Source organism: Phalacrocorax aristotelis, chromosome 5 (genome assembly GCF_949628215.1).
Source record: "Phalacrocorax aristotelis chromosome 5, bGulAri2.1, whole genome shotgun sequence".
In the NCBI taxonomy this organism is placed as follows: domain Eukaryota; kingdom Metazoa; phylum Chordata; class Aves; order Suliformes; family Phalacrocoracidae; genus Phalacrocorax; species Phalacrocorax aristotelis.
Window position 1 is genome coordinate 349,813 of NC_134280.1, and position 27,887 is coordinate 377,699.

Genomic DNA, 27,887 nt, shown 5'->3' on the forward strand with positions numbered 1-27,887 from the left:
TTGAGATAAAACGTGTATTTAGTAATTCTACATCTACATCAGTCAGCGGTCAGTGTTCTAGGAAACAGTGGAAATGGCATAACCCTGAAAAAACAAGGTAATCACATACTATACACTAATCAGACTATATAGTGGAACTGGACAATTAACCAAATGCTACTTAGACTATCCATCTGGGGGATGAAGTTGTGAGGGGCTTCAGAAACTTCTGAACAGCACTTTTCAAAAACAGAAGCTGTAAGACTAGGCAACACGCTGCCTTCTGTTAGAGCATGCACAGTGCATCAGGTATGTCCTGGGCCCAGGGGGCGGCTAGCAACGTTGAGAAATGGTAGGGGCCAAACAGCCGGCAACCCTGGTAGTTCCACCTACTGAGCTGTTTTTGTTAAGTCCAGTCAAAAGCACACAGAATTCTTCGGTTGGTGATGATTTTAGATGTCAGCATTATTTGTTCTAAACCCCTGAAGAATATGAAAAAATGAAGGATGCAGACTGCAAGAATGTGCATATACAATAACAGCTTATTGTCTCCAGTTTAACTAATTCATGCTAAGTCAAAGACTGTGAGATGGAACAAACTGAAACAATGCCACAAGGATATAATTATAGAATGAAATGTCTTAATATTTTTATGTTTAAAAGAGCCCAAATAACCTGTTCTTTCTATTCCTGCACTCTAAATACACTAGGTGTTGCTGCACATAATTGTCAACAGTTTTCCTCTATTATTAACAGCACAATACTCTCATTTCCCCATGAAGGCAGCAAAGTCAAATGCAAATTTTCACGTTCTACAAAGACAATTATGCATTGTAACCTCTCATATTTCTGGTCAAGTCAACCTCTACGTATATAAATTTTTCATTTTGGAAAAAATCAGTCATCCTTGTGTTTTAACATTACTCTTTCCCCTCACCAACTGTTGCAACCAATTATATAACACATAATTGCAGTTATTTGAACATGACTTACTGCAGGTTTCATTTACCTTGGCTCACACAAGAAGTCAGTATTTTCACCATCTGCTCTCCAAACAAGCCATTCCCTGAAGGAAGGATGGCAGAACATACGTGTTTTGTCACGTCTTTTTATCAGAAAACACGAAAGGGCTTCCATCCTTTGGCTGAAGTCTTCCCACTGTTGTTCACCATTCATTTGGCCTGCATTAATAGCTTGGAAAATCTGGTCATCTGTCATGGGATGTAGGGATGCCAGTGCCACATTTAGTATTGGTAGGGCTCGCTCAAAAGCAGAGTTTGTCATGAACTTCATATTGCACTGAAGTAAGTACAGTTCTGATAGAGACACTGGAACAACCTTGTAGCTTGCACTTTTGATTACTAAGTGACCTTTTTGGAAAAGATCCAGAGTGAGTTTCAAATAGAGATAAGATCCCAGGCTTCTCATGATCAGGTGGTTACTCACTTTCCCAATAATAGCTGCATCAGCTTTTCCATTTAAAGATAAGTTGTTTATAATTTCCTGGCTATTATTAATTCTGTACTGAATATAAGCATTCAAGTCATCATGAATTTCTTTGTTGTCCGGAAAATTGTCCAGGGATATTGCGACAAAAGGCAGTGAACTTACTATTTCCTATGAGGGGGAGAGGGTGGGGAGGAAAAAAAAAAAAAAACAGGGGGAATAAACCACACAGGCATTAGAATATTCCAGCACTGAAAACTCAAAAACGCATCTATGTTATACTTCTCTTCTGTAAAGAGTAACAGACAGATTAAAATGAAATTCAGTATCTCTGTGGCTGCTTTGCAAGTTATTGTTCCCTGATAACAGTTAGAACAGTATTTCTGCATTTAATAATGTTCCACAGGAAGGTCTCAAATATTTTACTGACCAAGCTCAGCAAGGCAATTGAAGGGGATGAGCCATAGAAATGATCACTTCAAAATTGAGGAAATAGAAAACAATTATCAGAATTGGACCCTAATACAGGCCAGGAAAAGGTGGGAGGTAAAAGGAATTATCTATTAAGGAAGAATGATTTATTAAGAAATATCACAAATGACAAGAAAGGAAAGAATCTCCTCACTGTTATATCTTCCAATAGCAATGTACCTGAAAGGAAGCATCCACACATATACAACCCCATTTAGTGTAAGGCAAGTACCAAATATGGCACAGACACTTCAGCAGGTTTACGTGAACACATTTTTATGTTTATGTAACACAGAACGTTTATGTACATGAAGATCCAAAAGACTTAAAACTTCTTACATAGAGGCATACATCAGAAGGCTTTAACAAACTTCCCAACACTTCCACAACACAAAAAGAAACTCTTTTTTCCACTTTAAAGTAGTTACACAGATTTCAAAAAGCTGAACTTTCAGGGTAGTGAGATGCTTTGATCACAGACGCACACTCCTCCAGACCGGAAATAGTCCCTACTACAGAAATCCTTTGTTAAAAATAAAAATTCAGTTGAGAACTAAACTCTTCAGCCAGTTAACTGCTTAGAGTCCTAGTGGCTAGAAGGCAGATAGGAAATAAACTCTCACAAGGCTGTACTGAAGCACGGCTGCACCTTAACATTGTCAAAACAGACTTCACATCAGCACTGTCTTGCACCTTGTCAGCTTGGTGCACAGAGCAACTCACCCGTCTGCCTACTTCTGTCCAGACAGACGCTCAGCTGCATTAGGGAACAGCTACTGCAGAGCTGGAAACAGCCTGACTAGTGCTGGAAACAACCAGAACTTTGTTCAGAACATTGCTGTCCAGCACAGAGAAATGGCAGTTCTGCATGGCCTCACTTAAACACACTCAGGATTTCTGCAAGTAGCTCTTAGCTGCTTAATTCTGACAAAATGCATTAACCAGAAGTTAAACCTGGGTTTTTTCAGGGGCAGCACACAGATTAAGAGATGCAGAGAGATCAATGGTAATAAGGCCAGAAATCAATCTCATCAACATAAATAGAGGAATTGTAGCTGATCCTTTCCTAAAAAGCAAAAATCCAGAGCTTAATACCAGCGGAAATATGCTCCAACAAGTTAACGTTGAAGAGAATCATAGAATCATACAATCATTAAGGTTCAAAAAAACCTCTAAGATCATCAAGTCCAACCACCAATCCAACACCCCCCAGGCCTCCTAAACCATGCCCTGAAGTGCCATGTCTACACATGTTTTGAACACCCCCAGGGAGGGTGACCCCCCCACCTCTCTGGGCAGCCTGTGCCAGTGCCTGACCACTCTTGCAGTGAAGGTATTCTCCCTAATATCCAACCTAAACCTCCCCTGACGCAGCCTGAGGCCGTTCCCTCTCGTTCTGTCACTGGTGACTTGGGAGCAGAGACCAACCCCCCCCCTCACTCCAGCCCCTCTCAGGCAGCTGCAGAGAGCAAGAAGGGCTCCCCTCAGCCTCCTCTTCTCCAGGCTAAACCCCCCCAGCTCCCTCAGCCGCCCCCCAGCACACTTGTGCTCCAGACCCTGCCCCAGCTCCACTGCCCTTCTCTGGACACGCTCCAGCCCCTCAAGGGCCTTCTTGTCCCGAGGGGCCCAAACCTGAGCTCAGCATTCGAGGTGGGGCTTCACCAGTACCGAGCACAGGGGCCCCATCCCTGCCCGGCTCCTGCTGGTCACACCAGGGCTGACACAAGCCCAGGGGCTGGTGGCCTCCTTGGCCACCTGGGCACTGCTGGCTCATGCCCAGCCGGCTGTCAGCCAGCACCCCCAGGGCCTTCTCCGCCAGGCACTTTCCAGCCACTCTGCCCCAGGCCTGCAGCGTTGCCTGGGGTTGGTGTGACCCAAGGGCAGGACCCGGCACTCGGCCTTGTTCAACTTCATACAGCTGGCCTCGGCCCATCCATTCAGCCTGTCCAGGTCCCTCTGCAGAGCCCTCCTGCCCTCGAGCAGATCGACACTCCTGCCCAACTTGGTGTCATCTGCAAACTCACTGAGGGTGCCCTCGATCCCCTCATCCAAATCATTGATAAAGATATTAAACAAGGCTGGCCCCAACACTGAGCCCTGCGGAACCCCGCTTGTGACCGGCTGCCAAGTGGATTTAGCTCCAGTCACCACAACTCTCTGGGCTCGGCCAGCCAGCCAGATGTTTGCCCAGTGAAGAATCCACCCATCCAAGCCATTTGCTGCCAGCTTCTCTACGAGAGTGCTGTGGGAGACAGTGCCAAAGGCTTTGCTAAAGCCCGGGCAGACACACCCAGAGCCTTTCCCTCACCCACCGGGTTGGGTCACCCTGTCATAGGAGGATCATAGACCATAGAAGGATCATAGACCATCAGGCTGGTCAGGCAGGACCTGCCTTCCATGAAGCCATGCTGGCTGGGCCAGATCCCAATCCCCTGGCTGTCCTGCACATGCCTGGTGAGCACACTCAAGATGAGCCGCTCCATGACCTTCCCCGGTACCGAAGTCAGGCTGACAGGCCTGGAGTGCCCTGGATGCTCCTTCTGGCCCTTCTTGTAGATGGGCGTCACATCGGCAAGCCTCCAGTCGGCTGGGACCTCCCCTGTTCACCAGGACAGCTGGTAAATGATGGAGAGTGACTTGGCGAGCTCCTCCACCAGCTCTCTCAGTACTCTCGGGTGGGTCCCATCCAGCCCCATAGACTTGTGAGTGTCCAGGTGGCTCAGCAGGTCAAACTCCCTCCTGGATTGTGGGGGGTTTGTTCTGCGATCTGTCCCTGCCTTCCAGCTCAAGGAGCTGAATACCCTGGGGATAACTGGACTGACTATTCAAGACTGAGGCAAAGAAGGCATTAAGTACCTCAGCCTTTTCCTCATCCTTGGTGGCAATGTTCTCCCCCCCTGAATAGAGGATGGAGATTCTCCTTGGCTGTCTTTCTATTGTTAGCAAAAAATGTTTTTACAAATACATCATCTCTTACAACAGTGGCCAGACTGAGTTGTAGCTGGGCTTTTGCCTTTCTAATTTTCTCTCTGCATGTCCTAACGAGACCCTTATACACTTCTTGAGTACTAGGGGCTTCTAATTCTATTTTTTTAAGATCTCAATCATTTATTTGTCCACTTGACTCCTGAAGGCCAAGGAAACGTACTCTGATTTCACCACTTCTTGTATTATTAATTCTACTAGCATACTCAAGGAAGTGATTCAAAACAAAAAAGGCCTCCAATATCACACTTGTGCACTGTAAAGAAACGTGCAACAACGGAGGAAGGAAAAAACCCCAAGAGAGTTTACTTTGAATTCCTCTAAAACTAGTATTCTTCATAATAATGCAGCTGTACTGACATAAAGAATCACTTAGTCTTGAGGGTAAGGAAAAAGTTAAAAGGTGGTTTTACCTGGAAGTTAGTTCTTATAGTCAGAATGAGCTTCAGCCAGGGAGGAAACTTACAGATTATGTTTGTGATAAATGAAGAAAGTGTGTCACCATAATCAGGTTTATGAAATTCAGCATCATTTAAACCATCTATCAAAATTATGTAGTCTTCCTCAGGAATTTTCCGCTCTGAAATACGAAAAAAAAAAAAAAAGGAAAGGATGAATACAAATTCTCCTATTCCATGACATATTTTCATCCCCAAATCTTGAACATAAAGAAATAAAAATTTATGTTTATGCACAGCCATACATCTCATGGCATTTAAGTATTATTTAGGAGATTAAAAACAACATTAGGAGCTAAAAAACAACATTGCCATAAAATGCTAAAATGTGGAAGCAATCACTTACCAGTGTTTTTTACTGCACTATTATAACGGATCTATTTCACAACTGATTTGAAAACAGTTAAAAGATTAAACGAGGCTGTTAACATGTAAGAGATATGAATGCATGGATATGGGAAGAAGGCATGTATGGATTGTTTAAGCTATTGGTTGACAATACTTTTAATCATTAGTTATTTACCTCAAACTTACCCTTTATTTGAATTACCAAAGAAACAAAAAGTTTACAATTGACAAAAATCATAAAGGCATTGGTTTACACTTTCAGTTCTGAGGAGAAAAGGCTTTTTGCAACAGCTTGAGAAACTACAATATTCATTTTGAACAGTTGTTAAGGATGAAAATCCCAGGGGTAAACATAAGATTTGCCAATGGATTTCACAGATATTTGTTGACAGTCAACAAAATTCAAGAACTGAAAACCAGTTTTCATGGGAATGACACATGCTCTGTTCACACATAGGCAAGTCTTCTCCCCCGTCTTGCTCAAGCTGGCATATACTGTGAAACTAGCTGTTTTCAAGGAGAAGTTTGCTAGGTTGTTTCTTCTTTTTTAAGTACAAAAATCATGTTGTTACCCGCTTTCTTGGAAAGTTGTAATATCAATTCTAAAAGCAGGCAAAATTCACATCAATTTTGCAGGTGTTGAGGCACAGAAAATTACAAAGCAAAAAAGTGTGACAAAACTCAAAAGCATCTGAAAGCAAAATCCTTCAATACAAATATGCCAGCCTTAACTTCAAGCTACAAAGGTATCCTTGAGTTTTCTGGCAAAAAAAAAAAGTAAGATTGCCATGATCTTTAATAATTTTCATATAATCTTATTTTAAAATATGAAACAACTCGTTTAAAACCTACCTATTATTGTTACAAACAACTACCACAATTAAGGAATCCCTTTCTAAAGGAACATTCTGGGTTTTTTTTTCTCTTAGAGCATTAAAATACATATTCTTAATTTTTTTCCACATTTTACGCAGTTTAGATTCAGTTTCCAAGTCACTTCCCGCTTTACCTACCTTTCCTGAGGTTTGAAAGTGGTTCCAACACTCCCCTTTTAAAAGCTGCTGCTGGATCTTGGACACAAGATCTCAGGCTAAGCATGCTTCGTAAGTGAGGCTCTTTTATTAGAAGATCTCTGTATGCTGTTAATTGACTTGAACGACAAAGTAAAGCTGCAATGCTGTGCACAAATTCTGGGACAAGACATGTGTATGTGTTGTCAGCTTGACAGTAGTGATAAGCAACGACCTGGAGAATGGAAAAAAAAAGTGTTACCCCTTCAATATTTCAGCTGGTTACTAGTTAGTCCCAATTACGATGAAGTGTTACTAAATTTCTCTTTAACCTCAAAATATTTTTCAGTATTAGAATAATTATCCTACTGTGCAACTGGCCTCAGTTGGCCTGTGTCAGAGACAGAGAAAAGAAGACAATGAAGTAGATGTTTGACCTTGTAGGGCACACAAAGATGAAAATAACAAAGATATTGCATTCTGGCAGAAAAACATAGTAATTTGAGTTCATGCTGTTTGGATACAGTGGGTAAACAGCTCAGTAACTAAGTAGCACAAGAATAATAACTAAGCAACCTGTTAGCTATAACTTAACAACATTATGTCATGCACTGTAATGACCCAAGGACTAATTCGATCATCATCAGGCAAAAGTAAGTGACAGCTACTAAAGACATCTCATACAGCAAATAGAGAAAGAAGGCAACTGGCTTTACTCTGATGATTGCCAAGGTGTGTATTACTTAAAATATAACATAGGCCATATTTCTTTGGGGGGTGGAAATCAAACCACAAGGAAAACAATGCTCACAGTAAATAAGAAGTTTGGAACCAGGGGCCTTCATGACATTGTTTCCAAATAATACGCATCAGCTTAAAGACTGCAACAATAATCCCATGTTTTCCTCACAACTATTTGCATAAACTATGGAATTCAGACATTATTTTTACTACTTAGGCAAAACACTTATAATAATCTAATGCACAAATAACTTTCAATTGCTTACTTCAGACAGAGTATGGAAAACAGACTACAGTCTGAGTCAACCTGTATCACAGAATATAGATGGATTATATACAGACCAAACATTTTATCTTCTTTTTTTTTTCCAGGATTTTGCTTTTTTGGAAGGTACACTGAGCATCTGTCCCTAGAGAATCATAGCCCCTTTTGCAAGTAAAGGATCCCAACTTCCCATGCATGTATAAAACAGATGTGGAATTTGTAACATAACTCTAAGACCAAGCAGAATTCAAATAATAACTTGAAAGGCAGAAAAAGCAGGTAGCTGGTTCCACCAGTCTTGAAACGTACACATCTTTTAGACGTGTCCAAGGTTGCTGCCTGTTCTCCCCACCACTGGCTACTGGGCACACCCAGGAGGCTGTGCAAAGCAGACTGTCTCCCCCCAGGTCAGAGGTTTTCTAACATTCTCAAAATCTATTAACAAGTGAAAACTCACCTTTGAAGCAAGGCGTCTCACAGAATCACCTGTTTGATTTTGGTATTCAGGAGTACCAGGACAATCCAGAGTTTTCACTGTATTGGTACTACTCGGAGGAGCAGACAGGGGTAACTGACTTAAGGGAATCTCCTGACAGGACTCACCGCCTATTTTTAAAAGGCAACAAATACAAAAAAGACCAAATTTGCTGATAGCAGATTGTTTTATAGGAAAACATCACAGAATCATAGAATTCTTAAGGTTGGAAAAGGCCTTTAAGATCATCAAGTCCAGCCACCGACCCAACACCCCCAGGCCTCCTAAACCATGCCCTGAAGTGCCACATCTACACTTTTTTCAACACCCCCAAGGATGGTGACTCCCCACCTCTCTGGGCAGCCTGTGCCAGTGCCTGGCCACTCTTTCAGGAAAGAAATTGTTCCTAATATCCAACCTAAACCTCCCCTGATGCAGCTTGAGGCCATTTCCTCTCATACTAAATGAGAGTATCTTTACTGTTAGAGTAAAAATTAAAACTGAGCAATAGCATTAAAAGCAGCCTGCAACTAGTCTGATAAATACTGGCACATATTTGCAACTTTTCTATTTTAAAGCAATTGAATTAGATCAAAAGTAGAGAATTACTAAAAGCAAAACCATGCTGACTTGAAGAGCTTCCTTATGAAAATTACATATGTAATGACTCATTTAAACTAACAGCTATTACATGACTGAACTCTTGGGAAATAGAAATAATTTATCATAATTATTGTATTTGAAGTGTCAGCAGCAATGACAGTCACATCATCCTTCCAGTTAACATAGGCACTGGATTGGTCAGGTGACAGAATCCTGTGGATCCCAGTAGAAGACAGAATGGGTTTCTCCATAGCTTTATTCTTGTCTCTAATGAAATTCTATGGAAAATGCGTGGTGCTGAAAAGTGTATGGTACACAGTGGGGAAGAAACGCATCACGGCTTTTTCCAAACTAATGGGAGAACAAGCTACTGCAGTCACACTACCAGCAGAGTTTAGGGTACACACTCCCTGACAGCAGGAAGAGATTCTACACATTTTCTCCATTTTAGTGCCTCTTTTGATGGGCTGAGCCCATGCTATATTACGTGGAAGGTATTTGTCAAAGCATACAATTTTAACAGTTTCCTTTCCTCTCTGGAGGAAACAAGTATTTGCAATGGAGTTGATGAGGCCTGACTACTTTAAGCCAAAAAACCAAACATTTTATTCTTCTTATCAGTATGATAACCCAAACAACTACGCAGAAAAGAACATACTTTTGGGGGATGAATTAGAGCTATTTGAAGCTATTTGCCTCATGCGACTTCCATGGCAGCTAAGTGCCACCAGCCGTGAAATAATGGCAGTCTTCCCAAATCCCACATTTCCAGTAATGACTGCTCCCCTGTTCTCTGCTGGATCAGTATTCTTCAATTCTTCTTCAATCACTTGAAACAGCCATTCTCTTCCAACAAACACTGAGTCTGTTGTTATGCTTGGCACTTCAAACAACAGTGGCTTCAGCAAAATGTCTTGAGGCTTATAGGGGATGAAACGAGCTGAGAAGAAGTAGCAGGGAGGAAAGTCTGTTAGAAAAAACTTGACATGCAATAAACCAGCACTGTTTCAGAAGACCATTTCATTCAGTGACATTGTTAATATCATTCAAAATCAGACTTAGCGCTTTCATCACAAAAACAAGGATTGATTTGCTCAATTCAGGTCAGCTCCGTAATTCTTACATGAACTGAACTCAAGAGGAGAGAAGCTACAAGGATAATCTGAAGATTTTTTCTTCAATTGAACTTGAGTTAATAAGTTGCAGAACCCAAAAGTTTTTTTAAAAATGCATTAATAATTCTAGAAATGGGGACGTGCCAAACATTTTTCAGTTTAGAGTGAACTACACTGCTGAGTATCTCAGTGCCAGGTCTTCAGGTCTGTAAAGACACTTACAGAGAAACAGAAAAAGGTACAGAGAATAAATAAATCCTTCTGTTTTTAAAAACCCATATTTTTAAACTAATGTTAAAAAAAATATTACTACCCTGTTTTTCTGTACTTTTGAAGCCACAAGAACAACAATTGCCCAGCACAGCTGAAACTGTAGTCGTGTTCGATTACTTTGATCTATACACTTGGCAAACACCTGACAAGACTTAAGAGAGAGAAGAAAAATTCGGGTTTGGTTGCATAAAATACGTTAAAATTTACAGAAATAATAATGTTCCCTAATATAATGCTCTCAGGATTCATTAACCAAATCTAATGTTACATATATGCTGTTTCAGCATTATTCTACAACTGTGAAAAATCATAAATGAAAGAGGACTGCACAGCATTTCTATACGTTCTCAAGATCGGTTTTACCAGGAATTTGCTTAAATTTTTCTGCTTTTAATTGTTATTGTTGTGACAGATGCACTTGACTCCTTAACTTCGTTAAGTCACATTTTATAACACTGTATTACAAGAAATCCACTTTTGCCGTTACCTTTGACAGTGGTTCTTTAAGCAGTATAAATCACCATTTCCAACACTGCTAAATTAACAGAGCCTGCAGATGACTAAGTCACTTAAGAGAAGAAAACAAAAAATTGCATACATCTCTTGCATTTAACATAAACCTGCTATTTTCAGACTCAAAGACCAGAGATATCAAAGTATGTATCTGTCATAAATAAGTCTCATGGCATCAGATCAGTTTTCTTCCTAAAACAGAATTCTAGTAACAGCCTCTTGAAGATTTTAAATTCAGCGTAGTGTTTCTTAAGTTGCAGTACACTCTTATCTGAACATCACATGATGAAATCTGGCAGTCAATAAAATATTCAGTAGAGTTCCTGAACACTGGTATCACACACCTTCAGTTTGGAGATTCATATGATCTGTGCTGCACTGCCCGTGCACACTTCGATAAACAATACACTGATTTCTTATTAAAAGCCACACATTCAACCGCAGCACTATGCAGGAAAAGGTGTAAGCAAGCACCTAATATTCAGACATGCTGAGCGATCTCAGGAGCGCTCTTACTCAAAGTAACACTTTGTGGGATGGGGGTGTTTACAAAGATCACAGAACGTCCATGTTACAGAACTACTGAAGAACTGTATGACTGTGCCAAGACAGATGCAGATGTAAATATGTATACCTTTACTTTCCTGCTGCACTCTTCCGCCAGCAGTGTTGTGCCAAGGTAAGCGAATTGAAGTGCGTAAAGGAGTATTTCTTTGTCCATCCAAATAACTCAGATCTTCCAGTTTGGTTGAACTTGTTGCTAGAGTATTAAAGGATTGAAGCTTATTTTTCTCTCAGGATAAGTTACAAAGAACATTATTATTTATTACAGTTCTTTCCTCAACATAGTACTTACAGCTAAGTTTTTCCAGACAATGGCAGTGGTTTAAGCCATTCATGTTGTAACATTTGCAAAATGCTTTTCCATCAAGTTCACTAAATATTTAGTTGGATTTTTCCCCTTTCAGATGGCCCTCATGTCTGCCTTAACTTCCTCATGCGTTAAACAGTTCTCACATTAATAGTTTCGTTTTTCACTATGAGAACAACCATACCAGTGAGGTCAGAAGTGTTAGGAACAGGTTCAGATACCAGCTGCTAGTATACTTTCTGTGAGGAAATATTTATATTCTTTTTGAATGCTATAGAATTCTGGATAACGTTTTTTAATTATCTTCAATTTTTAAACCAAAATGATTGCTATACAAAAGAACAACTCATAATTCAGAGAGCATATTTGACAAGTTATATCAGGGATATGACTTTTTCACCAGAAATAAACCAAATGAATATTCACATATAAAAAAAAAAAAAAAAGCAGTTTTCAAGCTGATATCAAATCCAAAGCCTTCCATCTGTTGGAGGGACAACGTAGCAGGGCATAAGCAATTCGGATTTCTGGAGCACGTTGACAACAGCTTCCCAACATAGGCAACTGAGAAGCCAAAAAGATGCTCTGCTGGACGGAGTTCAGGATCCTAATAGGGGAGAGCAGAGCGAAAAGCAGGAGCACACCATATTTCAGGAGGATGGACTTTGACCTCTTCAGAGCTCTGCTTGGAAGAATCCCATGCCATGTAGTCCTGGAGAGAAGAGGGATCCAAGAGAGCTGGTTGACACTCAAGGATAACCTCCTGCAAGCTCAAGAAAGGGCCATCCTGACAGGTAAGAAATAAAGCAAATATGGCAGGAGGCCTGCAAGGAGCTTTTAACTGAACACAAGGTGGATGGGGGTTTTAGCAACCTGATCTAGTCAAAGATGCTCCTGTCCACAGCAGGAGGGTTGGAACCAGATGATCTTTAAAGGCGCCTTCCAACCCAAACCATTCTGTGATTCTATGATACTATAAGATGATGATGGCTTGGTAGAAGGGGGAGAGCTGTGGATGTCGTCTACCTTGACTTCAGTAAGGCTTCTGACCCTGTCTCCCATAACACTGTCATGGACAAGCTGATGAAGTACAGGTTATGTAAGTGCACAGTGAAGTGGACCCAAACCTGGCCGACTGGATGAGCACAGAGGATTGTGATCAGTGGCACATGGTCCAGCTGGGGACAACTCACTAGCAGTGCACTCCAGCAGTTAACCCTGGGTCCAGGTCTGTTTAGCATCTCCATTAATGACCTACATGATGGGACAGTGCAACTTCACCAAGTTTGCAGATGATACAAAACTGGGAGGAATGGCTGATGTGCCAGATGATCGTACTGGCATTCTGATGGACCTTGACAGGCTGGAAAACTGGGCTGAATGGGATCTCATGAAGTTCAAGCAAGGGAAATGCAGAGTCCTCCAGCTGAGAAGGTGTAACCCCAGGCATCAGTACACAATGGGGGATGACAGGCTGGAAAGCGCTGTGCAGAGAAGGACCTTCCAGTGCTGCTGGTGAACAAGCTGACCGTAATATCGCAATACACCCTTGTGGGAAAAGCGGCCAACAGCATCCTGGGCTGCATTAGGAAGAGTGTTGCCAGCAGGTTCAGGGCGGCAATCCTCCTTCTCTGCTCAGCACCAGTGAGACCACATTGGGAGTACTGTGTCCAGTTCTGCGCTCCCCGGTACAAGAAAGATACAGACCTACTGAGCATTAACTGAGTATCATCTCTTCCTGGGGTAAAGCAGGGAAGTCAAACCTACAGATCCAAGCTGTAAGATGTGAATGGGTTTGCAGTGGGACGTTCAGAGTCAAGGTGTTCAGTACTAAAGTAGTAGTCGTCCAGCCTGAAAATTGAAGTCCAGCCCAAATTTACAGCAATGAAAGAAATTCTGAATGTAATGGATGAATACTAAATGAATGAAATGAAAGATTTAAAGACTAGAAAAAGAGCCAAAGAAAAAAAGACAATGCTCCTGTGGATGTCACTTTAAAAATACAAGAGACTTGGCAGAATTTCTTTGCATCAGACTGGGAGGGAGGTCTCAGGTTTGAACCGAGTTTATTCAGCTCTGAACAGAGATGGCTAAGGTAGCAGCTTATTATCATTCTTTACCTAACAGGAGGCCACAGTTGGACTCTTCTTGGAGGAGCACAGTAATAGGCTGACAGGCAATGAACATGGGTTGGAACACAGGAAGTACACACTGGATATAAAGGAAGAAAATTCAGTGAGGATACCCAAAAAAGCTGCCCAAAGACAAGGCGGATATTAATCCTTGGAGTTACTCAACACTCAACCGAACAAGACCTTGAGCAAACTCTTCCAGTGAGACGGTGGACCAGAAACCTCCAGGGGCCCTTACAGCCTAAAGTAGTGCATGCTTTTTTACCATTTGGAAAATTCAGGTACTTTTAAGTCTATGAGAAGCCGAAGTTAAATCTGGGGATCTATATTTCAGACAGGAATAACAATGAAAGGGCAGTTACTGCAGTCCTCTCTGCCAACAAAGCCATTTGGTTCAGAGTGAAATTCCCCAAAGTTTGTGCAGTAGTGCTATAATACCCATGAAAAGGTGGTTGCTGCTTCCTCCCCTGTCATGACCTACAGTTAGCAAAAAACGGTGTCCATCTCCAAAAGGCACTAATTTCAAAGAGATGTGCAAATCAAGTATGCGGAAAAAACATGAATCACACACAAGCTATACAAATGTTCCAAATCATAATCAGAGCAGAACACATGAGGCTTGACATATGACGCGGAGCTGGAATGTCGTCTTCATCATGCTTGAAGATATGGTTTAGTGGTGGACTTGGCAGCGATAGGTTAGCGGTTGGACTCAATGATCTTGAGGGTCTTTTCCCCCAGCTGCACCAATGTGTTTGTGCTTTCACAACAAAAACACAGAACTAGTGCTCATATTACAACTTCCAAATTTAAAGTGGTATTGTCAGAACTTAAAAGATTCTAATCAAAATTGCTAGCACATTCTTTGCCAAAATTTTGCCTTTGCGCATCTATTTTTGTTTCATCTTTTAACTTGGAATTTTTAGTTAGCTAAACCTACCACCACACACATGGCACCCATACTTCTGAACACTATCAAGACATTTTTCTTGCAGGATTATATTTATGTAAGCAAATTGCCCATCACTGTTAGAATTTGATGGGTTCTACTAATAGATATCAAGTCAGCAGTGCTTTTTCAGAGATTTGTCTGTTTCACAACACTTAGATATGTATGTGACCTTACCATTATTTTTTCTATCACAACTGAACAGACTCACATTTTCTGAATAAGTGGTTCAACTAGAAGGCAGGATTTCACATAATTCTTTAAAAAATATACACGTCACTTGTTCAACAGGGATCAAAGAATGATTTTGATCTTAATGTTAGTCGATATACCTATCTAGCAAATGCAAGCATACACAAAAGCAACAAACTCAAGGATTAGTTGACACCAGGTACAGTCCTAGAATGACTGATGGACTTTTAAAGTGTTCCTAAAGTCCTGACCTAACCAATACCTACTAAGAAGCAATTTTAAACAACTTAGGTAATGCTCATCTATTCAGTTTAGAGCCTATGCTTTTCTCTTTTTCTGCTATAAAAACATACGCTCTTAATATGAAAGTAACTCCAACAGAAAGATTCAACAGAAACATCCTATCATTAAGAATACCATTTTTTCTACTTCAGGACTTTACCTGCAACAGAGTTTGGACGAGGCATTATTAAAGAACCAGAACTTTGAGCATAAGGAACAGGACCCTCTCCTGTTGGTGGTACTTTTGGCAAATTCTCAGCAGATCCAACGGCTTCCTCTTCTGCAACTGGTGAACAGTTATCTGTTCTTCGATCGTGACTAATCCCTTGATGTTTTCCAGCTCTGAGACTCCCATCCTTGCTCCACTCCAAACTGGATCCACTACGATCATCATTTTCTGATGAACTTGTTACAGTTGCTTAAAAAGAGAGAAAAAAAAACCCAACTAAAGTACACAGAAGAGGAAAACGGTGCACTCACATTAACATGTGTTGTAGTTTGCACACTCAAATGGCATTTTGGGCCAGCAGATACTCCAGTATTTCTTCACTGGCTATTTTGTTAAATTTAAGGAATATTATTTATCTAAAAGAGACAAACAACACAGTTTCTCAGATTGGGAAAAACACCTGAGAAAGGAAGCAAGAAAATGTTCTGAAGAATCCAGGTGTATCTTTAAATCTATGTATTTGTGCTGGGGTCGGGGGGTTTGGGGGGAACAACCACCAAAACATTTATGACTTTCTATGAAGAATCTACTACTTCACCAAAACTTGTCTCAACTTCTTTTAAAAATTAAAATTCTATAACATATCTTGCCAATTTTTAAACCACTCTGTAAGCATGTAAGCATGAGGACAACAAAAGCTCATTAAGAGTAAAAATGGCATCTAGAGTAAGAAAAAATTTTAAATGCATCTTTTTGATAACTCACATTTTTAAAGACTATTATTTTACAAAAATAACTCAAAATTCAATTATTTGAAAAAACTTACAGCTCTTCCAAAGTTCGGAGGCTTTCCACAAGCCACCTTCTGACCAGACATCCTGTATATTGTGAACCTAGACAGATCCATGGCTAAAAGACAACTAAAGACCACACAGGTGGTTTTGGATGCTGTATTACAGAACAGTAGTTTTCCACTGCTGTAGTGATTCACTCAACAGAAACTGAAACAACACTAACTGCATTACATAGAGTGCTCCAAATATTGCGGTTTGGTAGCTGAGGGTTATTGGAGTGCCTCTTCAGTTCCTTCAGATTGTAGTTAATCAAGGCCTCCCGCAGTAACTGAAGGTGTGAAGAATTTATACTCCTAAAGACATACTTGAGTAATGTTTGATAAAACTATCCTAACGTGCTCGCATAAGAACACTTAGTAAATACATACTGGTTTTTGTATGTTTAATAGTGAAATTACTGTTTCATTTAAAACTTCTTCAACACAATAAATTCTCACAAAATAAATGAACAAAGAATAGTTACTAAATGTTAAGCCAATACCCAATGCCTTTTGAACACCTGAATGCAACAGAGTAAAATACAATATAGGATGAAAGGGCATCAGGATTAAAAAAAAAATTAAGGGGAAAAAAATTAATGCCAGTTCAAATAATAATATTTATCTGAACTGTGGGTCCTCCCTAGGCTAAAAGTTTAAATGTTAAAAGATGATTGATTATATGTGGTGATCCTACACTCAACTGACCAAATCATGAAGTAAAACGTTCTGACATATTACACCGCTAACAAAGTGCAAACGCACAGACTGCTCCTTACAACCCTGGAGCTTGTCCAGTCAGAAGCACCAACTATTCTTCTCTCACATCAACTGCACTGCAGCGTCAGCCTTGCAGGACAATGAGGTACTCGTAAAAGTTTGCACTCTTCCAGCTTAGCCTCACGTTCACAAGAAATTTAAGATCTGATGGTTAAATTCAAGAGCTCGTATTCTAAGAAATACCAATAATGTGATATACGTTTTAGAGGCAACAGAAGAAAAAGCTTTTTGGACATTCCATTAACTTTTGCACACAGCTCTAATTTGTCATACAGAAATACAATCTATTTCATTTTTATGGTCGTGTCAAAAAAATCTGGTTCCTCCTGAAGTATGAAATACTTAAACTATGATTCCTCCTGGAGTGAAATGTAGCACCAGGAAACCTTGCTGCTCAAGATTTCCATGCTGAAACAGTGGCAAGTATCCAGAAAAGCTTACATTTTGGCCAGTAGCCCAGTCTTCTCCTACTTAGCCCATTGCTGAAGATTAAAACCTGCCTCCACTACTATTATGTCAACGTCAATTGAAGCAAAGAGGGATTCAACAACAGCAATAAAACATCAGAAAACTAAAAGAAACCTGAACCATAAGTAAAAAAGAGGGAAAGGGAGAAAGGACAGATCTCCCATCAGAGTCTGCTGGCCCAGAAAACATAGTGGGAGTAGAAACACAATGGAAGCCCATGTAAGTAGCATGAAACAGCAAGCTATTTTCCTGGTTGGATGAACTCTGTCAAAGACATTAGAAAACATACACTTGCTAAACATAATTTTAAATGCACATTTACTACTAACAACAAATTTGAATGCACAGACACATTTGTATTTGTAAAACAAAAACGTGGGTCACTTATCAGAGAGGTGCCTCTTATTTCGCTCCTTGATTTCATGCCTTTATAGATCTAAGGGGTGCTGACGTGGGTTGCCAAGGGACAAGGGGTGTTCAAATTCTCCCTGAATTCGAGACATGAATGACAGCTCCACTGAACTGTGGCAGGTGATTTTCACAAGGTCCCATGATCATGAACCACATATACTCGACTGAAGGAGCTATACAGGAGTTCATCTCCACCCTCCTGTCTGCTCTAGGGTTCTTCCCCCTGCTCTCACACTCATACGCTTCACAACTCCACCATCCTCTGTTCTCCCTGTATAATAAAGGGCTTATTTTCATGTTTCTCCTATGTTTGAAATTCCTTCCTTTTCATTGTTTCAATAAGCAACTTCTATCACTGGGTTCAAAAATATTTTCTTAAAGTTATTAGTATTTACAAAGTTATACAATGGATGATGTAGTTGTCTTGCCAATATACTATTTTAAACAAACACGAGGCTAGTTCTGACCCCGTTGAGAATATGGACATACCCATAGAATATTTTAAGCTTGCAAAGCGTGAGTAGTAGGCTGATATCAGTATCTACATCTATCCAGGTGAGAGAAGGGATGCTATCACTCAAGAGGTTCTAAAGAAGGTTAAAGGACAGAGCTCCAGCCTATTACCCTGTCTTTCTGGAAGGAAAGAAGGAAGGAACCCATTCCACTCCAAAACCAGCAGCTGCTTCTATAGGCTTGGATGAACTATGCATTACTGATACTGTAAATGTATTTATTCCAAGACTTCATAAAGTATCTGCACAGAATCATTAAGACTGGAAAAGACCTCTAAGATCATCAAGTCCAACATAAGAAGTAAGAATCATCAAGACCATGCACAAGAAATACATCTTCTGTGACATTAAACTGCACGTACAAAACAGGCATGCATCCCTCCCCTGGGCTGAAGTACCTCACAGAAGAGCTCAGTAAGGCTGAAAGTATGCATTTAACAGAGAAAACAGGATCCCTTTTACCCCCTTCACATACCAGAGAAGCAGTTTAGTGTATTACTAATGTCAATTTTTATATTCATATTGATGCAACTCTCTCTGATATAAACAAAAGTTGCATGCAAACCACTATGCAGTCCTTAAACTTTTCTGCAAGGTCGACTAAGTTTTTCAGTGCACTACCTTTAAACAAATGAACGAACATGCTGGTTTAGATCTCCAAACAACTAAGTGTTATAAAAGAGGAGTCATGTTGGTTTGGAAAAGGCACTCACCACTTGGAGAAGCTTTAACAAAGGTCCCAAATTTTTAAGAAACACGCCTAAGCAGCAATGTCTAACAGTCTACACATCACTTACAGAGCTAGTAAAAGCTTAAGCGTACACACATTTATGAAGGTAGAAGTATCTTTGTAACTGTGTCATATCTGGGAAGCCTGTTTTCTTTTAATGGCACAACTCTCACAGATCCCTCTGTCATTCAGAAACTCTTTATTAAAAAAGCAAAACCCCTATAAAACACTATGGTATACTGATAGAGAAATGTTTTTTTGCAACAAAAGCCATTACTGTTCTTCTAGTTGTACATTGCTGTGTTTTTACACCAATATACTGTTTTATAGTTGCAGTGTAAACACACTGGGAAACCCTAAATTCTGACAAAACCTGCAATTAATATACTCTACTCTCAAGTCAGGCAATGACTGAAATCTGTGAACCCAAGAGCAACAATTCTGATGTAAACTTTCCTTAACATGAAAATGTTAATGCTATCTCAAAATTAGATCTTACACAAAATTGACTGTGGACAATCTACGATGGAATGAGTTCACAAAATAATTTTCTAAAACTGACGTACTTAAGTGTTATACAAATTAGTCTTTTGACCCATGATGAACATTTCTTTTAGGGTAACTGATCAGTAAGTAATATGTCATAACTTATGATTATTAATTACGTCACTTTATTATAAAATGTAAGAACACCTACTAAGTCAGGGTAAAGTGTTATGAACTGGGTTATGAAAACACGTATTATCACTACTTCTTGGCAAGCACTACACCAATGATCATCATGCTAGTATTCATCATGGCAGGCAGAGACCACTATCACTTGGAATTCCCCCTATAAACAAAAATTTGTAAACAAAAAAGTACTAAGTTCACAAAGACTTACTTTGTCAAATCTAGGAATTTAAGATTTAGAATTGCTTCCCTTTTTCAGCCTCCCTAAATTTGGTCCATCAGCTAGACTTAAATAAAACTGAAAGCTCACTTTTGTATACTGAGAATGTATCAGGTTAGGTGGTATTCTGTGCTTTGTTTTTGTTGGTAAGCTGAACAACTGTTACAAAATCAATCTTAATAGGCATCGATTGGTTAAGGAGTCAGCATTTTTGAAAAAATGGACTAAACCAATAAAGAAGAACAAACCCTCCTACAACAGTTTGTAACAATGTGAATAATATGCTTTTTACATCTTAGTCTGACCTTCCAGGAAATAATATTAAAGCAGCGCCCTGGGTGCTCAAAGGTATAGGTAGATAGCGGTACAGACAAAGACCCATTAGGGCAGGGAACAGAAATAGGGAAGATGGCACAAATGAGGCAGTAAAGAATTTAGATCTTTTCTTTAGCACTGAACAGACTTACTGAAATATTCAGCTAGTTGGTAAAAGGAGCTACGTAACAGCTGGCCATGCGATGGCAGGTGCCTCTCTAAAGGTAACTCACTCCCCATAGTAGAAGCATATATAGCCTCAGTGCAGTCATCTGTTCAGTGGAGGATCACACAGTTTCACCTCTTCCATGATGCCCCATTTTAGCTTCATTTTCATGCCAATTACTCAAAAGTTTGCACTGTTTTTAAACAGTTTTGTTTAGGTTATTCTCCTAAGGAGCAGCATCAACTATTTTTCCCTCAGCTGGAAACTAAACCAGCTTCAAGCTATGCTGTGCTTCGCTATTATGAAATACATTGTAGAGACATATATAACAGAAAAGGAAAAAGGTAGAAGAACATAAGAAATGGAGCAAAATAGGAGATCAATGATTTTAAAGGAAAACATGAAGAAATTAGAACCGCACCAAGAAAACAAAAGAAGAGAGATGCACACCTAACAACAGCAACTGTTATAGCCAAATCATATGATTTCAATCTTTCAAGAACAGAGGATTTGAAACTGGATACATGGACAACAAAATCGAACACGATGTTACAAAGCAGCTATTCAGACTTATACTATTAGAATAAGATTAATTTCTATTAATTGCATTACTAATTAAGATTCTTACCTATAATTCCACTGTCCTTGCTTTCCAGGGTGGAGCTAGGGCTACTAATGGTTCCACAGGGACTACCTTTGTTAGCTGCTGTTTTGCCAACACAGCTATTAAGAGTTGAGCAGGGACTATCAGTGCTGGGTGATGTGGTGCTGCTTGTGAGGGTAGAACATGGACTCACTCCTTGACTGGCTACACTACACTGCAACATGAAGAAAAATGAAGAGTTATTGCACAGGAAGCAGCACACTACTGTGCTGAAAATTAGAAACATCAAGGTGAAACAGAGTAAGAACAAAGAGCCCATTTTTCAAGCAAAAACTTTACCCGGAAGCTTTATCTTGATTGGGAACCTGAATGACATGTTTTCAAATTAGTCTTAAGAAGCCACTTCTGAAGAAATAAAGGAATTTCACAGTTCAGTGGAAGAGTTCCAGTGAGGCACATTTCTTCTCTATTAATCATTTTATTGGATACCCCTGTCCTCCACCCCCAGTGTTTACTCTTTGGGTTAAAAACACCAGATCTGCAGTCTTATTCACATGTTGCTATCATAGACTGGTTTGGTTTGGAAGTGACCTAAAGATCATCTAGTTCCAACTCACTGCCAAGGGCAGAGACACCTTCCACTACAGCAGGTTGCTCAAAGCCCCGTCCAGCCTGGCCTTGAACGCCCCAGGGATGGGGCATCCACAGCTGCTCTGGGCAGCCTGTGCCAGTGTGCCACCATCCTCACAACAAAGAACTTCTTCCTTGTATCTAATTTAAATCTACCTGCTTTCAGTTTAATACTATTACCCCTTGTCCTATCACTACGTGCCCTTGTAAAAAGTCCCTCTCCAGCTGTCCTGTAGGCTCCCTTCAGGTACTGGAAGGCTGCAACAAGGTCTCCCTGGACCCTCCTCTTCTCCAGGCTGAACAAACCCAAATCTCTCAGCCCGTCTTCAAAGCAGAGGTGCTCCAGCCCTCTGATCATCTTTGTGGCCCTCCCCTGGCCTTGCTCCAACAGGTCAATCGATGAAATCTAGACTGATGCACTAAGATTTATGAGGCCTGGGACTAAAAGTGGAGAGAGGCAGGGGAAGAAAGAGATTGGTATTTTTTGTGCAGTTTTGGCTAGCAGTGAGTGTCATATGGATAGTAGCTTCTTGCTTCTCCCCAGTTCCTCTGCCCCCAAATGACAGCAAAAGACTTTCAAATGGAAGCGAACTTCTTAGGAAGAAACAAACACACACAATCCATAAAGCATGCCCCTATTTTAACAAACCACTGACATTTCCCATTGTTACACATCACTGAGAATAAAGGGAAAGAAATGTTCCTCTTAAATACTAAAATAAGGCAGAGAAAACCCTAGAAGCAATTCACATTCACAGTAAATTAGATTGAACTTCCAGGAATGACGACAAGTCTATTTTTTTTTTTTTTTTTTAAGAATGCAAGATCAACTCACAATTGTTATAATTAATTTACAATTCTATTACCATATATCTACTGAAATGGATTGTATTTTGGTAAGTATCAAGTAACTGCAACTGGCAAAGAGAGGAAATAACATTAGTCATTTCAGAAATAGGATGAACATTAAGTATATTATTTTCCATTATCCTACCATGACTTCATTTTTCTCTTCTACATGAGCAGAAGTTGGGATCCCTTCTCCCAGTAAAAAACCCAATCTTGTCATCAGTTCTTGTGCTGCAGGAGAACAGCTCGAGTCTTTATCAGGCTTTGCTTTGGTGTAGGGGGGAAGAAAGTTGGTGAAGATTAGTGTCTTATATTTGGAAACTGTCATAAGAGGTAGAAAAAGTACAATCAAATGTAAACACCAGTTCTTCTGTCAAAAACATAGCTAACAGAGAAGGTAACGCCATTTAAACTTTTCGTTCATTAGACCTTAAATTGTTGGTGGGTCTTGGATCCTCTGCATACCTGCACAAATCTACAGGAGAAAAACACTCCACCCTGCCAGTCAAAACAAAAATGGTTAAGTGCAACCAGCTCATCACCGGGCTGATGATCCATGCGATCATATTCCTAACGGCAGCATTAAATTCAACACTATCAAAGCTCAGTGGCAGACTGAAATTCTGTTCCAGTAATTTTTTATAAAGTTTTCTGTAATGTTAAAAAGGTGAAAAGTAGAGGTTAATAACACAGATGCTCTGTAACCTCACAGTTAGCACTACAACTAGTACCATACATTTTTGTTGTGCTTGCTATGCAAAGGATGTGACACCAGTTCTAAATGTCCCAGCTTTTCCAGTTGCAAAAATATTTACTTTTATCAGTATGGTGCTTTAAAATGTCTTTTGGTGTCCAAGAGATATAATGAGACAAAGTTCAAAATGAGGCAACCTCCAACAGGAGCAGCCAATCACAGATCTGCTTAGGAAAACACCTGTTGCTAACATAATCTCACAAACCAGCATCTTCTGCCATTTCCTTCCTTTGGTGCCAACAGTTTGGCACCACCTACCAACCTGTAACACTCTTCCCTAGCAGAAACTTTTATATAGTATTTATTTCTTCTGTCCATTAAAAAAAGAACAGTATGGAGGCCTGTCCCATCCTCAGGTATAAACAAAGTAATTAAGGAGCATCACCTAACCACTCTGAAAAATAGCTCGCAGCAGGGATTCTCAGCTACAGGACCACTGGCTGCGGCAGCTACCACCTGACCCTGCAAACAGGGAGAAAGCAGGAGCGCCGACCCGCTACTTCCCAAACAGCACCATCTGGGCAAGGCGCTGAGCTGCTGGATGTCATCCCCACACAAGTGGGAGGTAGCAGGAACATGCAAACCGTTTTATCAGTTTAAAATTTGGAGACTTCATGCAACAAGAAATTTGAACTGCCTTGGAGGAAGGGTGAAGCAGCTAACTGATGAAGTTTAAAAGAGGACAGATGAGCCTCTCACCCGCACTGCCCCCTACACTACCAACCAGCAGAGGCGGGGGGAAAGGCTGAACTGCCCCTCTTACTTTGGTCTTGCCTTTACTGCTTCGCTAAGCCAAATGAGTGTCAGGACAGTATTTACTCTTCATGAAGAGCGTATGGTGTCTAACCACATAAGACACAGCTGACAGTCTGTGGTGTTTGCAATAAATAGCATGTTTTCCCCCAAGCTGTAGATTGTAAGAAAAACATAGAAAACAATGATTTTAACAGAACAGATTGACCAGTAAGCATTCCTTCAACAATATTTCAGTTTTATGAGTGACATAAACCCCATGGTTTGTAAACATGAGTAGTTTACTAGTCAACTATCCTTCTTTATTTCACTCCAGCTCAACATCTACTTGAACACACATATTTCTTCATTTTGTAGACAGCTTAAGTTTTTACTCTGGAAGATCGAATTATCTGATTCTCAATCCCAAAAGGATGAAGTCTATGAAATGGTGTCTTTTTTGAAAGCAGACAGCAAAAACTTTTGCATCTCAGAATATTTTTCAAATTTGCAGGTCTTAGAATATTTGACTGGAAAATATATTTTCTCTGTAAAATTGTCATTTTAAGGATTACAATTAATCTTTAAAATTATAATCCTGGAGGTTACAGAGTTCATGAAATCCACATCTTCCTCCTTCTATCAAAGTTATTATTATTACATTTAAATTTTAATACTTGACAAGCCTGAGTAAATGTTAGGGGTAGTACCAAATTCAGTTCAGCGACCGAGGTAATAAGCCAGGAGTCTGAGGCGTTCAACCCAGCAACCACCGTTTAAATCTTAAAACACCAGAGTTTAATTTTGACCTTCAGCAATCTCACTGTCTAGGAGCACAACTGGGACCCTCCTCTGGGAGGAGGATCAGCATGAGATGGTCACCTTCAGATTAGGGGGACGGGGACTACACACTCTCACAGTTGGACATAAAATGCCAGCACTTAAGATGGCTGTGAAGATGGTGAAAACAATTATAATGAGTTATATTTTCACTAGTAAGTATAAATAATAAGCAGCTTTTAAAAAAAGAAAACATTTGCTTTTAAAACTGTAGCTTCCTTTAAAATTGAAGCAAAAGGAAAACAAAAAGTTTTTCAGCTGGAAGCTCATCAGTTACATGCAATGGCCTTAATGAGCTCAGCTGAAGTGAAAAATTAATCTGAAAATACAAGGCATATGAAATCCATGTTACGGTGCATATAGTTGTATACCAATATATGGATTATTTTCCTTTGACCATGACATTCACTGTCAAAGCCACGCTCATAAGTCAAATTTAATGAACATGAAACTTTCCAAGGACACTCTAGGGAGGTAGCTGTTCCCAGCTTTGCCAACACAGGAGTCTACCTCTATTGCCTTCTTATTTAGCAAGCTTTTACAAAATTTCTGAGGTGAAGCGTTGTACCCAGTGCAGAGGCACACACTTGGAATCAATTTACATTAAAAGCAAATTCAGAAAAGTTCTAGTAGGCCTTTGGTATATGTTGCAATCAACAGCATCCAGACATCGTTTTGCCTGTGGTACACGCACAGCTCCAAGAATTGAGACAATTATAAAGATCACGTAGGTATAATGGCAAGTGTCTCCTCCTTACCACAAGCATGTTAAATCTGCAAAACATTCTTACAAATAAAGAATCAGATTTCTATATTATGCAGGCTTATTTGTATCACTATCTGAAATGAACAGTTGTTCTACCAAGTAAAGTATCACTGAACAGACTCTTACCATTTTGACTGGCTTCTCCTTGCTCTGATCCTTTTTTCAGAGGTAGAGCTCCCTCACCTGGCACTCTAGGACTTTCCACATACTTGGGCTTCCTGATCGGACCTGCAATGGGAATGAGATGAATGTATCTAATTTTTTCCAGATGGACCACAAGTTTCATACATACAGTGTCTATCCCCCACAATGCAAAACAAGTAGAGGAATTATTTCTTACATACACAGCTGCTACTGTAAAGACTAGCGAGCTGCTGCACTGCTACTCTTGTGAGAAAGAAACATTCTCTTTGTGCTTTTCAGAATGCAAAGCCTGCTGGAAAACAAAACCAATCTGCTTGCTGTGACACACCTGAAAAAGCTTCCTGTATATGTAAAGTGAGTGACTTTTTCATGTTCAAACTCAGACAACTTTCAATGGGCCTCCTCAGTTCAGAGCTTTTATTTTCCATTGTAACAGAAAGATAACTTTGTTACTGGCATCTTTGAAGCTAGGAGAAAAACACTACAGGCAGACAGCTTGCAACATCAACACGCTAAATAATTCAAACCCAAGAAGCTTCATATTACAGTGTACTTTCTCCAAATACTGACATCTGCCCTGACCGTGAGGAATGGCGAAGGTGAGTTAAAAAAAAAAAAAAACCCTAACAAAATAAAACGGTAGTGGCTACTAATGGTTTCTGGTTTCATCAAATAGCAGCATTCCCAGTTCACATACATACATACTAAGTTCAAACATACCACTTTCCGCATTAAGGAGAATTGTGTATTCACACACTCACACACTTTTCAAAAATTAAAGTGATTCACTCTTTACTCTCACCTTTAGCTTCATGCTTTGGTTTCAGGCTGTTTATGGTCCTATTCTTTGCTAAATATGGTTTAGTAGCAACCACAGAAAATGTTAATTACACAACTTATCTAACCAAAGGCGGATGATGCTGACTTCTAAAGGTTTACCAGAAAAATTGTACTGGTACTACGGAATGAACAAACATCTGCTTGCACTACAAACACCGGGTGAAATTCTGATCTTAATTCAGCAACTGATACTACTCAGGTAGACTGCTACGGTGATGCACAATATATTGTAGAACTGAAACGCCACCGTATATTTATCCACATCCTGAAAAATGTGTCAACAGAATTTTATATCAATAAAGGCATTTGCAACACTAAGAGTTTTGGAAAAGCACAAACTGGGAAACTTGTGAAGTTACATACTGGAAAGCTAAGATATTTAAATGGTATGGGGAACGGAAACATTATCATCAGCGGTACTGAAAACTCAAACCCAAATTTTTGTCCTAAATTTTCATTCAGACAATCCCAATTTCTTGTGTAACAAAGCCACTTGAAGTTTCCAAGGTTTTAGTGAGCTTGAGGTGTGGTAGGCAATCCCAATGTTTCATCCAGAAGAACCTAAATATTAGCTGAAAGTCCCCAGAAACACAGTCAACTGCTGGGCTTAACAAAATACTAAACCAGAGGTATTGCTGTGATTTCCCCAGCTTTGGCAACAGACAGTGATTCTTCCTTCTTATTTAAATACAAACTGCCTGTTATGTTACAGGGCTACAGTCTCAGGTTCTCTCTGTCGTGTAACATCATCATAAGAGTAGGAAAGGAAGTTTCCTCACTTGAAAATATGTCCGATATGCTGAAGCCAAATGATTTTTAAATACGTACATTAGACCACAGTGACAAAGCACAAGAGAAACCATTCTACTGGCAGTATTCCGCTTTGGCATTTTGCATGTTTGTATTACTATTATTATTATTATGAATAATAATAATAAAAGCAGAGTCTCATAAGCAAGCATGCAGAACTTGTTGTGTTTCATGAAGAATGTTTCTGGTGATACTCCAGATGCTAAACTTAGTTACAGGGTCATTAACAAAAATAAAAATAAAAATTAAAAAAATCAAAGAACCTCAAAGCTGAACGCTGTCAAACTCAAATGGGAGAGGTTGAGATGCTGGAACTCAGCTCAAATACTGTATTACAGCTACACTCTTAAGTGCTCGATTGCATTATATATCCAGGGAAAGAGGAAAATGGGACCACAAAATGGCAGCAATATTTTATTTTGGGAATTCCAAAAAGGGAATGTTTTTCACTGTGATCAATTCAGTAAAAAAGGTGTAACACCAAACATGTACCTCTAATGAGCATCCAAAGGTTTATGGAAAAGGCTGTGATGAA

At 39.9% G+C, this 27,887-nt stretch overlaps 1 protein-coding gene across 6 annotated transcripts in view; it reads right to left on the reverse strand.

Moving 5' to 3' along the window:
* The window catches only part of TANC1 (tetratricopeptide repeat, ankyrin repeat and coiled-coil containing 1), a 119,121-nt gene that overhangs the window by 20,509 nt on the left and 70,725 nt on the right, over positions 1 to 27,887 (reverse strand). For all 6 annotated transcript variants that reach the window (XM_075092666.1, XM_075092664.1, XM_075092662.1 and 3 more), the window contains 10 exons: positions 25,685 to 25,786; positions 22,612 to 22,733; positions 21,012 to 21,201; positions 15,269 to 15,526; positions 11,317 to 11,442; positions 9,440 to 9,721; positions 8,161 to 8,309; positions 6,701 to 6,932; positions 5,295 to 5,461; positions 989 to 1,596 (listed from right to left, as the gene is read on the reverse strand). In XM_075092666.1, coding sequence (XP_074948767.1) covers positions 989 to 1,596; positions 5,295 to 5,461; positions 6,701 to 6,932; positions 8,161 to 8,309; positions 9,440 to 9,721; positions 11,317 to 11,442; positions 15,269 to 15,526; positions 21,012 to 21,201; positions 22,612 to 22,733; positions 25,685 to 25,786 — 2,236 coding nt within the window. The remainder of the gene's footprint in view (positions 1 to 988; positions 1,597 to 5,294; positions 5,462 to 6,700; positions 6,933 to 8,160; positions 8,310 to 9,439; positions 9,722 to 11,316; positions 11,443 to 15,268; positions 15,527 to 21,011; positions 21,202 to 22,611; positions 22,734 to 25,684; positions 25,787 to 27,887) is intronic.